The sequence below is a fragment of the Chaetura pelagica genome, unplaced genomic scaffold (genome assembly GCF_000747805.2).
Source record: "Chaetura pelagica isolate M959 unplaced genomic scaffold, ChaPel_1.0 scaffold166, whole genome shotgun sequence".
NCBI lineage: Eukaryota > Metazoa > Chordata > Aves > Apodiformes > Apodidae > Chaetura > Chaetura pelagica.
Window position 1 is genome coordinate 521,216 of NW_009953758.1, and position 13,475 is coordinate 534,690.

The following is a 13,475-nucleotide window of genomic DNA, read 5'->3' on the forward strand; positions in this document are numbered from 1 at the left end:
CGGCGGCATTAGAATGAGTAACAATATCAACGCCAACAATCTCAACACAGACTCGTCCTCCTCCCCCGTCAATGTGCCCAAGATGGATGCGCTCATCATCCCGGTGACCATGGAGGTGCCCTGCGATAGCCGCGGACAGCGCATGTGGTGGGCTTTCCTCGCCTCATCCATGGTCACTTTCTTTGGGGGACTGTTTATCATCCTGCTGTGGAGGACCCTCAAGTACCTGTGGACTGTCTGCTGCCACTGCGGGGTCAAAAACAAGGTAACTCCCCCTCCCCTTGCCTTGCTGGTCCTGGTTTGGTGTGGTGGTGGTGGTGGTGAAGAGGAGTAGTCGGAGCGGACACCTGGGCGAGGTGGCCCTGGAGGAGATGCCTGGGGCCGGTGCTGCATGGCAATGTGCTGTTGTGGTAGGGTTGCCACGGGGTGTCGGGAGCCGCAACGTGAGGAGCGTGGCTGGAGGGGCGAGGTGTTGGGTGAGCCCTGGGATGTGCCCCCTCCTGCCCCCCTGTCTCCCCCACACCGCACGCTTTCATCTGGTGGCAGGAAAGTTAGACCTGGCGTTGTCTTACCCCCTCGGCGAGGCACACGCTGGCATGGTGGGACAGTGTGGTTCGAACTTGATAATGCAGCCCCGGGACCACATATGATGACGAGGTGGGAGTGTTTATTTACAGATCTAAACTCTCAGTTAACTCGAGGACTGAGAAACTTTGGCCGAATTAGAAGGGTGAACTTTTCAGTCATGTAAATGTTTGCAAAGCTAGTTCCACTCCCCAAGAATCTTTGACACTTATGTTTGATAAATGAAATATAGATATCAAAAAGTACTTAGTGCTTTCGTTAGTGACACACTAGATCAATATTCTCTAAACCAAAGTGACATCTTTGAGGCAACCTCCCTGCCGCTTTGATTTTTGCATATTACCAGCTGGAGGAAAACATAGGACATGAAAGAAGGTTGGCTCCTGGTTTCAGGGGTCTCTTTCAAACCAAAGCTAAGAACTTGCTTCGGTCCAGGCATTAATTTTTAAGACAAATGGGATAGAAAGTGTTAAGATCCTGTATTTGTGAAAGTGGATTTTGACAGACCCCAAAATAGACCAGCAGCTGGAGTTTCTCCCCTTGCCTTTTCACATTTTTTGGATTACAAATGGAATAATATCTGTTTCAGTTATTCCTGGCACACAGACACCCACAAAAACACACACACCTTTTAATATATGGTTGCTAGGTTGCTGCCTTGCTTTGACGTACAGTGAGCTGTCTTTCCCCTTCTCCTGTCCCCACCCCCCTAAACACTCTTGATACAGTGCCTAAGCCAGCTGTACGAAGGACCTAAGACTTAGGAGAAATCAGAAACAAAGGTAGAGCATGAAGAAGTTACAGTACTTGTTTGGGTATTTGTGTTTAGTGAGCTGGGCATCCTGTTTGGGTTGCTTCAAAGAACCAGTTTCCAGTTGGAAATAGAACAGTTAGAGTTAACTTGGCCTGTCTATGGAATAAATGATTGCTAGAGATAAGGAGTACATAAAAGCTTTTAACTCAGCCTTATACTTGAGGAAACCTACCGGACAGTATCACTTCTCTATAGGCATTTTTTATTTTCTTCAAAACCAAACCTGAACTTTCTTAGAGAGTTGTTAGCCAGGTATGATGACAAAACTCAAATGAATTTGTCATAATAAGTGTGTCATGTAAAATACCTTTTCCTGCAGGAGTAAAAAGTGATTTTCAAGAACAGGTGGGTCGTTCAGCTTTACTTTTAGTTTCTTCTGTGTGTCTTTAGCATTTTCCTCTGCACATGATGAGACAAACCTGTGAGGGCTATCAGGGTTCTTGTTGAAAAAGAAAATCCTGCAGGTTATCACCTTGTGTTTCTTTCCTTGAGCAAATGGAAAGCTAGAGACTTTACACAAAGTTCTTATGCATGATGTCTTGGCGGGTCCCAACAATGGACTTTCAGACCAACAATACCCACCCTGGGGTAGGAGGATTAAGGACTCTGCAGGCAGGGGGAGAGAAATGTCTCCTTTTAGATTGTGTTTGTTTGACTTGTGAGGATTTTCGCAGCCTCTGGTGAAGAAGAACTTTCAAGGGCTGATCCTGCATTCCTTACATGCTAAAATTAGGAACTGGAATGAGTTTTATGTTTGTAAGGAGTAACTAGTTATTGCAAAAAAGCTTTACTAGTATTTAGGGCATAAAGGCTAACTGAAGGATCAACTGGAGATGTCTTAAGCTTGGCTGTTATCAAACACATGCTTTGGGCTGCATGGGAACTTGAGAAAGGCTGCTGGTGAAAACTGTGAATGCACATACATGCTTTGTTGACTATACTGGACCTGCTAGCAGAAGCAATTTGACAAGAAGTAGCTCCTCCTACTGCGGGACTCAAGAAGTCTTCTGGACGTTAGGACCGCTCCTTCCCTGTGCTGCGCCTTTGGCTGCTCTGCAGGTTGTAGCAGAGTTGGCTGTCCAACATCATCTTACCATCACCTCCATAAAGAGTGGTCCCAGTGAGATAAATTGTTCTCATGTCTACTTTTCTGTGGCTTCATACTGAATAATTCACATCTATACATGAATAAGTCACGGAGTTACTGTGCTAACACCAGTGTCTCTATATGTTTTTGCAAGGAACCGCTAAAAGTTTCATTTCTTTTTCTGCTATATTCTAAGTACAACATTGTGTTCCTCAGATTTCTCAGTGATTGTCGACTTGATTTTGGGATGTCACACTTTTTAATGGCTGCACAGAAGGAAGAATGTGGGTAACTTGTTTGTTGTTTTTTTCTCCTTAGCTAATTGAATCTAAGGTTGGAATTTAAAAACCTGATATGAACAGTTTAACACCATGTGGTATAAAATTTCACTACAGGTAATTCCTGTTTTGTTGTAGGTGTTGTTTTTTTTTTTTTCTTTTTGTTTTTTTTTTTTCTTGGAGATAAGAATATGAACATTTATGGTAACAGAATGATAAGTGTTGCCCCTTAAAATTCCATATCCGGTTTATGTAATCACATATGAATAGACTATTGTTATTAATCATGTACTAAAACTGATTGCTGAACTTCTAGGATTTTTATGCTCCATACTTGCCTTGTGAGTTGACATTTTATAAAATCTGTGAAAAAGAAAAAATGTAAATCCTGACCTGTGCTGTCAGTGTTTCCTGTAACGTGAGAGTCATTATGATTGAAGCCCTTATATTTCTTTTTACAATATGGTACATAATTTTAGGTGTAATTCTTCGAAAAGTAGCTACAGTCATATTGCAGAGACTTAACAAATGCTATTTTTCTCCTCAGTTTTTATATCTACATTTTTAGGAATGTTTAGATATTGTTCAAGAACTTGCCTTCTCTTTGCTTTTTCTTTGTCCCTTGACCAACTCACTCCTGTTTGTGTCTGAAGAGTAGAATGTGAGATTGAAATTCAGTGAGCTGGCCTCTGCCACCATTAGTTATTTACTCTTGTTTCTGGAAATAACGGAAAAATGAAATAAACATGCATGGTGAAGTACATGGTACACATAGTTGTTAAATGCATATTATATAATCTGTAGTCCTGTGATTATATGGAGCTGCTGTGTTTTCTGTGCTCCTGAAGGGCATTTTCTGCTGACACTTGATAGGTATTTTGGCTTTGAACAAACTCTTAAACAAGAAGAAGGTGCAGTGGAATGAGGGAGCACAAGTTTGGGGCACAGTTGGCTCCTGGAGCTGGCTGGTGCAGAATGAAGTGAAATTTGTACCCTTTCAAAGAGTGTGGTACCAGACTCTGTATCACTGCTCCTGTCTTCCCCACAGAGCTGTACCCCTTGTGTTCCTTATGCCTGCAGGTAGTATGTATCTTTATTGCTGTGCTCCAGCTCATTTCAGTGTTTTGAAGAGCTTCCCCTCTGCTCCAAATTAGCACTCATACAAATAAAATAAAACTACATTATGATTGTAGATGGCAATTGCTGTCCTTAAATCACAAGCCATAATAAACTTCTTTCATATTCGTCTACATATTTTTAAAGTTTAATAAAATATACAGTGCTAGGTTTGATCAGTACAATCCTATCAGCACTCCTATTTCTCTTGAACAAAAAAAAAATTGAAATTTTATGGGAAGCACAACATTTTCAAGTCTTCTTTGTGAAGTTAAGAATTTTCAGCCAGACTTCTGAGGCCTGAGAAAATTTGTAAGTGGAAAAATACCTGAGAGTCAGCATTTCTACCAAACTGGCTCTTTTATAGCTAGGTTTGTTGATTTTCTAGCAATGCCCACATAAATACCCTCTCCAAATAAAATTAAAGAAAGAAACTCAAGAAGGCATTATATATGGAGAAAAGTGTGATACTAGATTAGAAAGCACCTGTGGGCACGTCACACAATCTCTTCATCTAAATCTGTATGTGGAAACCTCACCTTGACTCTTGAAGATGTACCAGCCAGAAGCATACAAACAACTGGGAGGCTCAAGGGATTAGCAGCAGACTGTAATGTGTTTTGCTTATTAGTCACATGCCCAGCCTGGCTCAAGGCACTGAATCGTTCCTGTCTCATGGCTGTCAGGTGGTCTGCGTGGAATTACTCTGCGAGTGTCCCACCGGACAGGTTGCCAGTTGAGAGATGGACAAGGTGGAGAGGTCAAGGACTGACAGGAAAGGTAGTCTCAGATGGTGTTTCTACAAGTGGAAGAGGCACTGATACGGAGAGATGTGCGCTGCTGTTTTCCACGCTTTGAGAAGGACAACACTTGCAGCTCTCTGGGGCTCATAATAGATTTCAGGTTTTATAAATTCATGCTAAAATTGGTAATGCATGCAGAAAAGAAAATGTATGGATTTAAGCTGTAAACCAAATTACCTCGACTGAAATGCTATTTTGATGCAGTATCATGCTTATTTTCAAGGCTTTGCAACACATGCATTTAAGGAGAAAATCTGTGCTCAGAAGGCATTTTCAGCTCACACATTCGCAGATCTGTAAATGCTCGTTGGAAACCATTAGGTATCACAATTTTTTCCACTTTAGCTCAGCAGAAGAAATGCCTGTAATAGGGAATAAAAAGCTTTTAAATAGCAATGATCTACATATGCGGTTCTGATGCAGTGCGAATTCTGAATGCAGAATGAGGGCAGTTTACCACCCCAGAGATAGAAACCGAAAATTTAGAGAGCGCCAGTCCTAAATATAATCTTTTCAGGGACAGGATCTAGTTATTATAATTAAAAAAACAATGATGTTCCATATCTGTCCTGTACTATTGCAAGACAATGGATTGTGAGTCCTAGGAATTGTGTTTCCTTCTTGGAACAGATCCTAAAAAGAAGCAGTATTCTCTAGTGAGCAGGTGAAATACAGAGCAATGCTTGGTGTTGCTTCAGACATCAGCTCTGCTATTCTGTGGAATCCAACTTACATTGACAAAAGTTTATGTGAACTTCAGGGGCTGGTGATAATTCCTCAGCCACATCAGGCTTTAGTTCAGCAGCAGTTCCAGATAACCTGGTCAGGTGCAAATATAAAATAACTCTGGGTGAAATTAGAGGATGAGGTATCTTTTTGGTTCTGTTAAACATACCTAGTTACAGTGCATAAAATTCAGTATTCTACATGTATGAAAACTGTCAAATTATCAGAAGTCTCAGAAGGACACGGTAAATACAGCTTGTGGAGGTTTTCTAAGGGGGAGATTATTGAAGAGTTATGTGTGGGTGTTAATGGTTAAAAAATATTTTTCTCCCCCACATATAATTTCAGTGACAAAAGGAAAGGGACTACATGTTAAAACGCTGTGATAAAGTGCTTTGTTTCTGTAATGAGTTCATATGCTGCTACATGGTTAAAGGCTTAGAATAATAGAATAACAGAATATCTCAAGGTGGAAGGGATCCATAGGATCATCAAGTCCAACTCCCTGATTCTCACAGGACTACAATGTTCCACCCCTCCTGGCAAGTGGAAAGCACTGTAAGATCACAAGACTAGGCTGACTTTTCCACCCCTCCTGGCGAGTGGAAAGCACTGTAAGATCACAAGACTAGGCTGGCATTTATACCAACTTTACACGGGGCAAAATACACAAATTCCAGATTAGACCTCATGGTTTGTAAGTGAGAGCACTCTTTTTTATGGCACATAGGTCATCTTGGGTAACAAGGGGAGGTGAACACACAGTGGAAGTTTGTTAGCACTTTTACGAGTAACATAGCTGGGTAAATAAATGGGAAAGCAAGGTACCCATCTTCCATTGCTGTCAGAGATGTATTGGTCAGGAAAGGCCCACTTTGAATCCTGATGGTATTTATAGCCTGAGAATACATCAAGTTCGCGTCTTTGAGAGGAACACTTCATTCCCTTATATAGTATTCATGGTTCTGTTTAAATGAATGTGCTGCCACTGAAATGTGTTGAGTTCAGTTTGCTTTGAGATGATATACTGCATGTATTTATCTGAGAGTTACAGAAATGGAGAGTGTTATCCAAAGCTTGTTGAAGTAGAGGGAGGCCATCCTAATAATTTCAGTGGTTTTGGACTCAGGCCTAGATGTTCACAGTGTTCTAGATTAATCAGATACTTGTGTTTTTTTCCCCCCCTGATGATTCTTATATTAACATTTTAAGCTTTTAAAAGCTTTCTTATTTTACTGTAGTGAGGTTTATTTACTTGGCTTGTGGCCATTATGTCTGGGATTTCAACATTAGAAACATAATATTTAAAAATCAGACAAGGTAAGTTTCCATTCCAGTTAAGCCTTACACCTTCTGCCAGGCCGTCCTTGGAAATGAAAATTTGGGTGCTTGAACTACTGACAATATCCTATCACGGCATCTCTCCTGCAAGCTGATGTGCAACAGCAAAAATTGTCTCATTTTGTAGAGCCACAGTAAGTCCACATTCAGTGAAAGTGGGAAAGGTCCCTCACCCCATGGATCACCTGCATGATGGAGACACGCCTTGTCCTGGAAATTCCTTTGCATGTCCTTAGCTTCACTACCTAATTTAAATAGCAGAACAGCTAACTTGCAGTGGAGAAAAAAAGACAAATCTTATCACCAGGCCAGAAGAGTTGAAAGGTACCATAACATCATAAAGAATTGTAGCATAACACAGCAACTGGGCCAGAATTTGAGTGGTTTGTCACTGTGACTGTTAGATACAGGTCTACCATGTTGCACTTCAATTGGTTTTTATAGACTGAGAAATAAATTTATAATATATTTTTGCTCATCTTTGTCCAAGCAAATGCTGACTGAATGTTTGGCATTTCCTTGCTTTTTATATTTCTTTTTTTTTTTTCTTTTTTTTTTTTTTTTTTCTGGCATCTATTACATTCTTATGTAATGGTTTATTTCTTATTCGTAAAAGTAGAAATGTGACTCACTCTAATTTGCTATTATTAATGAGATTAATTCTAGCACTACTGATGTTGGATTAATTTTTTATTTTAAATATAGGGAAAACGTTATTACAGATATGTATTTAAAAATAACTATTTGTAAATGTTGACCTTAATATTTCCAAAATAAATTGAAATATATAGAGTGATTCTTTGTTTAAGCATCTAATAATTTTTTTCTAGTATGAACTCTGCCCTGTTAAACACAGCTGTGATTATGCATGAGTATTCTGCTGGACAGAAATTACTTGAAAATGGTTACTAGCTCTTCTGACCTGTAATGGCCATAGTTGGTGTAGAGCAGCACTTCAGATGCTTTCAAATATCATAGTGAATCCTTTGGCTACAAGTGATTTGACATAGCTTTCTTGAAAATGAGTTTGCTGATCAACAGGCAGATGTTTGGTGTTTTTACCTCTTACGGATAACTATATTATAAATATTGTTTCATAAGGAAGCTGGTAAACTCTACTTGGGTTCTGAGGACTGAAGGAAAAACTCTCTCTTTTTTCCTTTTAATCACAATAACAGCCCAGTTAGGAGAAAATATTGCAGGGTCTGTCTACATGTGGTACAAACGTATTTCCCCATGAGGACCCTTCAGATAAATTGATTTTGTTATGTGGGAATTTTTTACCAGCTTTTAGTTTTCATTTTCTTCTATTCATGTCACATTTCTACCCAAAGGCATCTGATTTCTTCAGCATCAGAAACATCAGAAACAGCTGGTTTTATGTTCACATTATTTTCATATCACTTAAGACTGTCAGCAATAATTAATTCTTGTTTCCTTGTGTCCTCCACTGCAAATTATTTTTCTGCTGTCTGCAGGATAAGGTTATAATCACTATTTGTTATGTTGTGCTTTTTTAAGAGATGTGGATTATATGCTTCAGTAATGATGTCTTCAATTGAGAGAGGGTCTGTGTTTTGGTTTAAGGCCATATAAAATTTTACGTGACTAAATGCTGCATTTCCTCCTCTGACTCTGCCTTCTGTATGTAAGTTGTGGTGGTGTCTTTTCATGAGTCAGAAGAGCGGAATTTGTATTCCAGATCTGTTGTTCTGTAAAGAAGACAAATCTAAAAACTTCACAGTTTTCATATATGCAAAAATAATTTTTGCTACTTCGTTGGAATGTGTGCCTAGGATATAATAAGTTTTAATTTACTAAAAGTGGAAAATGTCCAGAGTGTGGAGCTTTGACTTTGCCTGTATGATTTAAGTGATAAAATTTTAATGTTAACTTGAATGATATGTACTATGGGAATATATAAAATACAAAGATATATGGTATCTTTGAGTTGCCAGCTAAATGATAAGATGGGATTCTAGAAGTGGAACTAAAATATGTGGTTTTTTTCTGATTTCCAATTGATAGGATCATATTTGTTATAAAGTTATTGAGTAAAACTCACGCAGCAGTTGTTAATATGTAGAACTTAAGTCAACATTTGCACAAGACAGCTGTTTAGACACCAAAATTTATATTTAAGATCTGAATAAGGAGTTTGATTTCAGAGTCAGTGATAATTTCAGATGGTTTCAGGAGGTGTTATTGTTCTTGAAAACTTTTATCCTCATTTACATAAGTATCAGTAAACATAACAGCTAAAATCCAGACATCTATTATTTTTTAAAGCTGACCTTACATATTATAATATGGGCTTGAATAGGGTTTACGTAATCTGCTGGCATCTCTCCTCTATATGTAAACATAGGGGAAGGTATTTCAATGTTTGTAAAGTTACATACTGTTTTAAAGCTCCTTAAAGCAGCAGTGTCTCTTGCATTAACATCTAATACTCAAATTTTCTTTTACTGAGGGGGTTGATACCCCCAATAAAAATATTTATTTCAAGCTGGTTACTCTTAGAGATAATTTCAATTAAAAATAAGCTAAAAAATAAATTTTCCATGCTCCCATATTGAAATTGGGGGGTTAATCAGAACATGTCTTTTCTGTAGCTACAGTTGCTTTAATAAAGCTGTAGACAAAGTTTTTCCTTTCTTGACTATCCCTGTGATTATATCTCTTTGGATTTGTGTTCTTTAAAGTGAGAAATACTGACAGCTTAAAGTGAGTAGATCTTAATTTTGCTCTTATGCCAGATGTGTATGAAAGTAGAATGTGTCCTTACAATTAATTACAGAAATTTTATTTAAAGACCTCTTTTTCCTATTAAAGACTGGTCAAATGAGAGAACATATATTCAGAATTTGTAGATGTGGAAAATAGTTCGATCTCTAAGGTGAAATGTTTGATTTTTCATAAGCAACAAAATGAACCCAGAATTTCCTAGACTTTTCTGGTTTTTATGCAGAGAAATACAATATTCGTTTTTGAGATAACTAGTATTTCTGCCTGCAGCAGCTGAAGGGTGCTGTAGAACAGACCCCAAACTTGAATCAGGTGCAGTAAGAAAGTAAACCTACTTAGTTACTAATTGCTAAAATACTCCAGTAAGGATCAGCCGGGGTATTGCTGAGTCTTGTAACAGTGATTCTTGGGTGGGTCACATTGCGTAGGGAGCTGATTTAAGGGATGTGGGTGGGTGTGTTGGAGGGTGAGATCATGGGGGATAGAGCTTCAGGCTGTGTCATCTAGCAGTGACTGACCTGTACTGCACTACTGTGCTCCTGAGGTGGTAGGGGAATACAGAGATACCTGATTGCATGATTATTTCCTTGAAGGGAGGAGCTGAGCTATGGTGAGGACAAGCTGTGACTGGGAGATGATATTAGCTCCAGATCTTCAACTATCATAAGTGTTTTTAGGCATTTTTACTGAGCAGAAAGGATTTAATAGTTAAAATTTGAATACTGAAAAGTTTTAAATGTGAGGTTGTTTCATTATTAGCATGCTAAATATTAATTTCATTATGTCCTTTGGAGAATATGTCTTTGTTCACTTAAGATATTTTAGCTGGATGAGGAATGCACTTCTGAAAGCAGATTCTAGCTTTTCCAGCATGATTAAGTGGATTGCCCTTAGGTGAAACTATGTAGGAAGATGAGCTCCAGGAGCACACCTGCCTGTTCTACTCCACTTGTTAATGGGTCTCAATCCCCACAGCTGGGCTGGATTAGTCTTGAGGAGGTTATAAATTCTGAAGTACAAGGATTATGTCTCATTCCTTGAGAAGCTAGCCATGTTTTTAGGGGAAATCTTAGATGAGCTTTTTTTGTAAGCTTTGGGCTTTATTTTCCTTTTTTAATTTTTTTTTTTATTATTATTTTTTTAAAACCAGTATGCAGTGTTATGTACAGCTTCATATAATTGCTCTTTCAGAGATCTCTTTCTTTTATTATGCCATAACTCTTGACTTCAGCATTCAGTTGGTGCTTGTAGGGTCTCTGTTGTGCCCTGGCTGTGCTGGCCTGGGCTGGCTGCTGAGGAGAGGACTGAACCAGCAGGTTGAGAAAGATGATGGTAAGATGGTGACTTTGGATTATATCTTACTGTCTTAAAATGTTAAAGCTGTTGACCTGTAACATGATTAATTTCAGTATAATTAATCTAAATTTGTCCAGAAGAAAATGGGTTTGGGACAGGTTATTTAAAGCAGTTTTTGCCTTTTTGATCTAATCTGTGACAACAGCTCATAATCTTGGTGCTCAGATTTCTCAGGATGCTTTCCCTGTCACAGAGAGCTTGAGCTCTGGAGCTTTTATTTTAAAACACATATTAGAAGTGGAGAGAAAGGTAATGGTAACTTCAGTTAAAGGTAAAAGTTCCAGAAAAGCTTCTGGAAATACAAACAGACTTTTAAGGATTAATGTATTTATGTTAATGTTATTTTTAATGTATTTATGTTATCTCAGCTCAGTAAAAAAGGTTTATGAACCAGAAGTAGAGGAACTACTTTAAATGCAGGCTTTTTTCATAGCATTTTCAAGCACTCAGATTTGTCTTTTCCTTCAGACAATTTTTGGGAATGGATTGTTTTCAGCATTAACTGTAAGGCTGTAGTTTCTGTTAGTTTGTAAAATAATCTTTGGATTTTAAAATGAATGTAAATTTAGGCTATTGTGTTAACTCTTCTAGAAAATATGGAATGCTCATTACTTTTAAAATGAATAACTCTGGCAATTATAGGTATATGAGAATGTGCTCTGAGAGTTGATGGAAATGAGAGTTGACTTAATCTCAGAACAAATCATGTGTTTTAAGACCATAGCAGTGTTTTGGCCATTAATATCAGTGACAGTAGAGGGTTCTTCACCACTATAGTTAAATTGGTGTTGGTTCCTGGATGTGTGCTTTTATATGATTAGCTTATTTTGGTTTTTTGGGGGGTGCTCATTTCTAAGAATTTAAAAGAATACCATGCTAAAGTATTAGATCATTATTTTGTTAAGATACTTGGATTTTTTTAAAAATTATTATTATTTTAAATTAAGATACTGGTTTAATTCACTGCAGACCCTATAGAAAATGCTACATTGATGTAATGTGTTTTGTTTTTTTTAAATTACTACGTACCTCAGAATTTACTTATAGGCTGTTGCTATTTGACTTCTGACCTCAGGCTTCTGATTAGGTTGTATAGTTTTGAGTTGATGCTGTTCAAATGTGTCACCTGACTTTTGAAGGTGAAAACCTGAGTGTCTTGTGTAGTTGTGTGGCACTTGGAGCTAAAATTTTATGAAAATGTTTTAACATCAGGAGAGATATACTGTATTTATTAGAGACAGGCTTCGGAGAGGTGGCAGCACTTACTGGAAGCTGGGTTATGTTTTGTATTAATACATTTGAAGTAAAACTCATTCCTGTACTGTATGTCAATGCTTTGGCACCATTTAAGTTCCATTTAGAGGGCTGAAAGGCTTGCGCTTTTTCTAGTATTTTCTGCAAGTGCGAAAATTCGTTGCTAAGCCTCTGGGATATTGTTTTAAATGTTCCACTCTATACAAGGAGTGTTTTGTATTCAAAATTTGACTTAAAACTTAAAAGGTCTATCTGAACTGTTTCATTTTTGTAGTATTCACTTGGTCTATATGCAGACACTTTGAATACGTTTGCTTCAGTGTAATTAAAACCAGTTTTGGGTACTCGTCCATGCTGGATTTAAAAAATTATGTTACTTTTAGAATCTAGGAGTGTTCCCACTTAAACATATACTTGTTGTTTGTACTATTTTTAGCTTCTTTGAACAACACATTTTCCCCAGATATTTATTTGTGAATGCTGTGTTCTGTTCTTAAAAGGAAAACCTCTCTGTGTCTAGATTCTCTTTCTGTATCCAAGAAAGGAAAGAAGCTGGGTTGGTTTACTTCTTAGAAATCCTAGGAGATGGGGTAAATTAGTTAAATCTAAAATGAACCCACCTGGTAGTGCTACCAATGCCAGGGGAGAACAGGTGAAAAGAATCTGAGCCAGAATAAACATACAGAACATTCTATAACCTGCAATTAGAATGTGACACATCACAAACAGTAGACTAATCTTGGTTTTAGGCCATTTACTTTTTGTATAGTATTTATAAGGGAAGGGATTAATATGGTAGTTTGAAAAGCTTGTTTTTGTTCCATTGCACTAAAGCTAAATATTTTCTCATTATTATTAAAACAGATGTATTTAATCCATCCTATAAATAAGCTTCAATTCCTTTTATGTGTTTAATAAAAAAATATATAGGCTGACATTGCTTGAAATAAAGTGAAACAATGTTATTGTTTCAGCAAAATAGCATACCTGCTTAAAATTTGGAAAGCTATTATCCAGACTAACAATCATTTAACCGTGTTCTGCCAAGCTAATTTTGTCCCCAAATTTATGTTTGTGTAAGAAGAATACAAAAATCTCTATACAGACATTTCTGTTGCCAAAATTATCCTGTTCTTTAAATTCTCTGCAATATTTTTAATGTAGTCATTGCATCACTGGGAATAGGAATGTAGCAATGACTGTAAAAATTGAATTGTATTACCTGATTTGGGAGGCATGCAAAAGCTAAACAGTATAAATGCCAAGAAGAAGTGAATTAAATTAGAAAAGAAATGGCAATTAAGTGATTAAAGCATGATGTGTATTTGCAGTGCAGTGTTTGTAATTTGGCAGGCTCCTTCACATAC

The 13,475-nt window shown here is 37.6% G+C and overlaps 1 protein-coding gene across 18 annotated transcripts in view; it reads left to right on the forward strand.

Annotated features, from left to right (window-relative positions):
• The first annotated feature begins 6 nt into the window (after positions 1-6).
• KCNMA1 (potassium large conductance calcium-activated channel, subfamily M, alpha member 1) overlaps positions 7-13,475 on the forward strand; it is a 447,141-nt gene continuing 433,672 nt past the window's right edge. For 16 of the 18 annotated variants that reach the window (XM_010000727.1, XM_010000731.1, XM_010000726.1 and 13 more), the window contains exon 1: positions 7-265. In XM_010000727.1, coding sequence (XP_009999029.1) covers positions 14-265 — 252 coding nt within the window. In that variant the 5' untranslated portion in view covers positions 7-13. The remainder of the gene's footprint in view (positions 266-13,475) is intronic. The other 2 variants (XM_010000725.1, XM_010000737.1) reach the window with 1 other exon arrangement.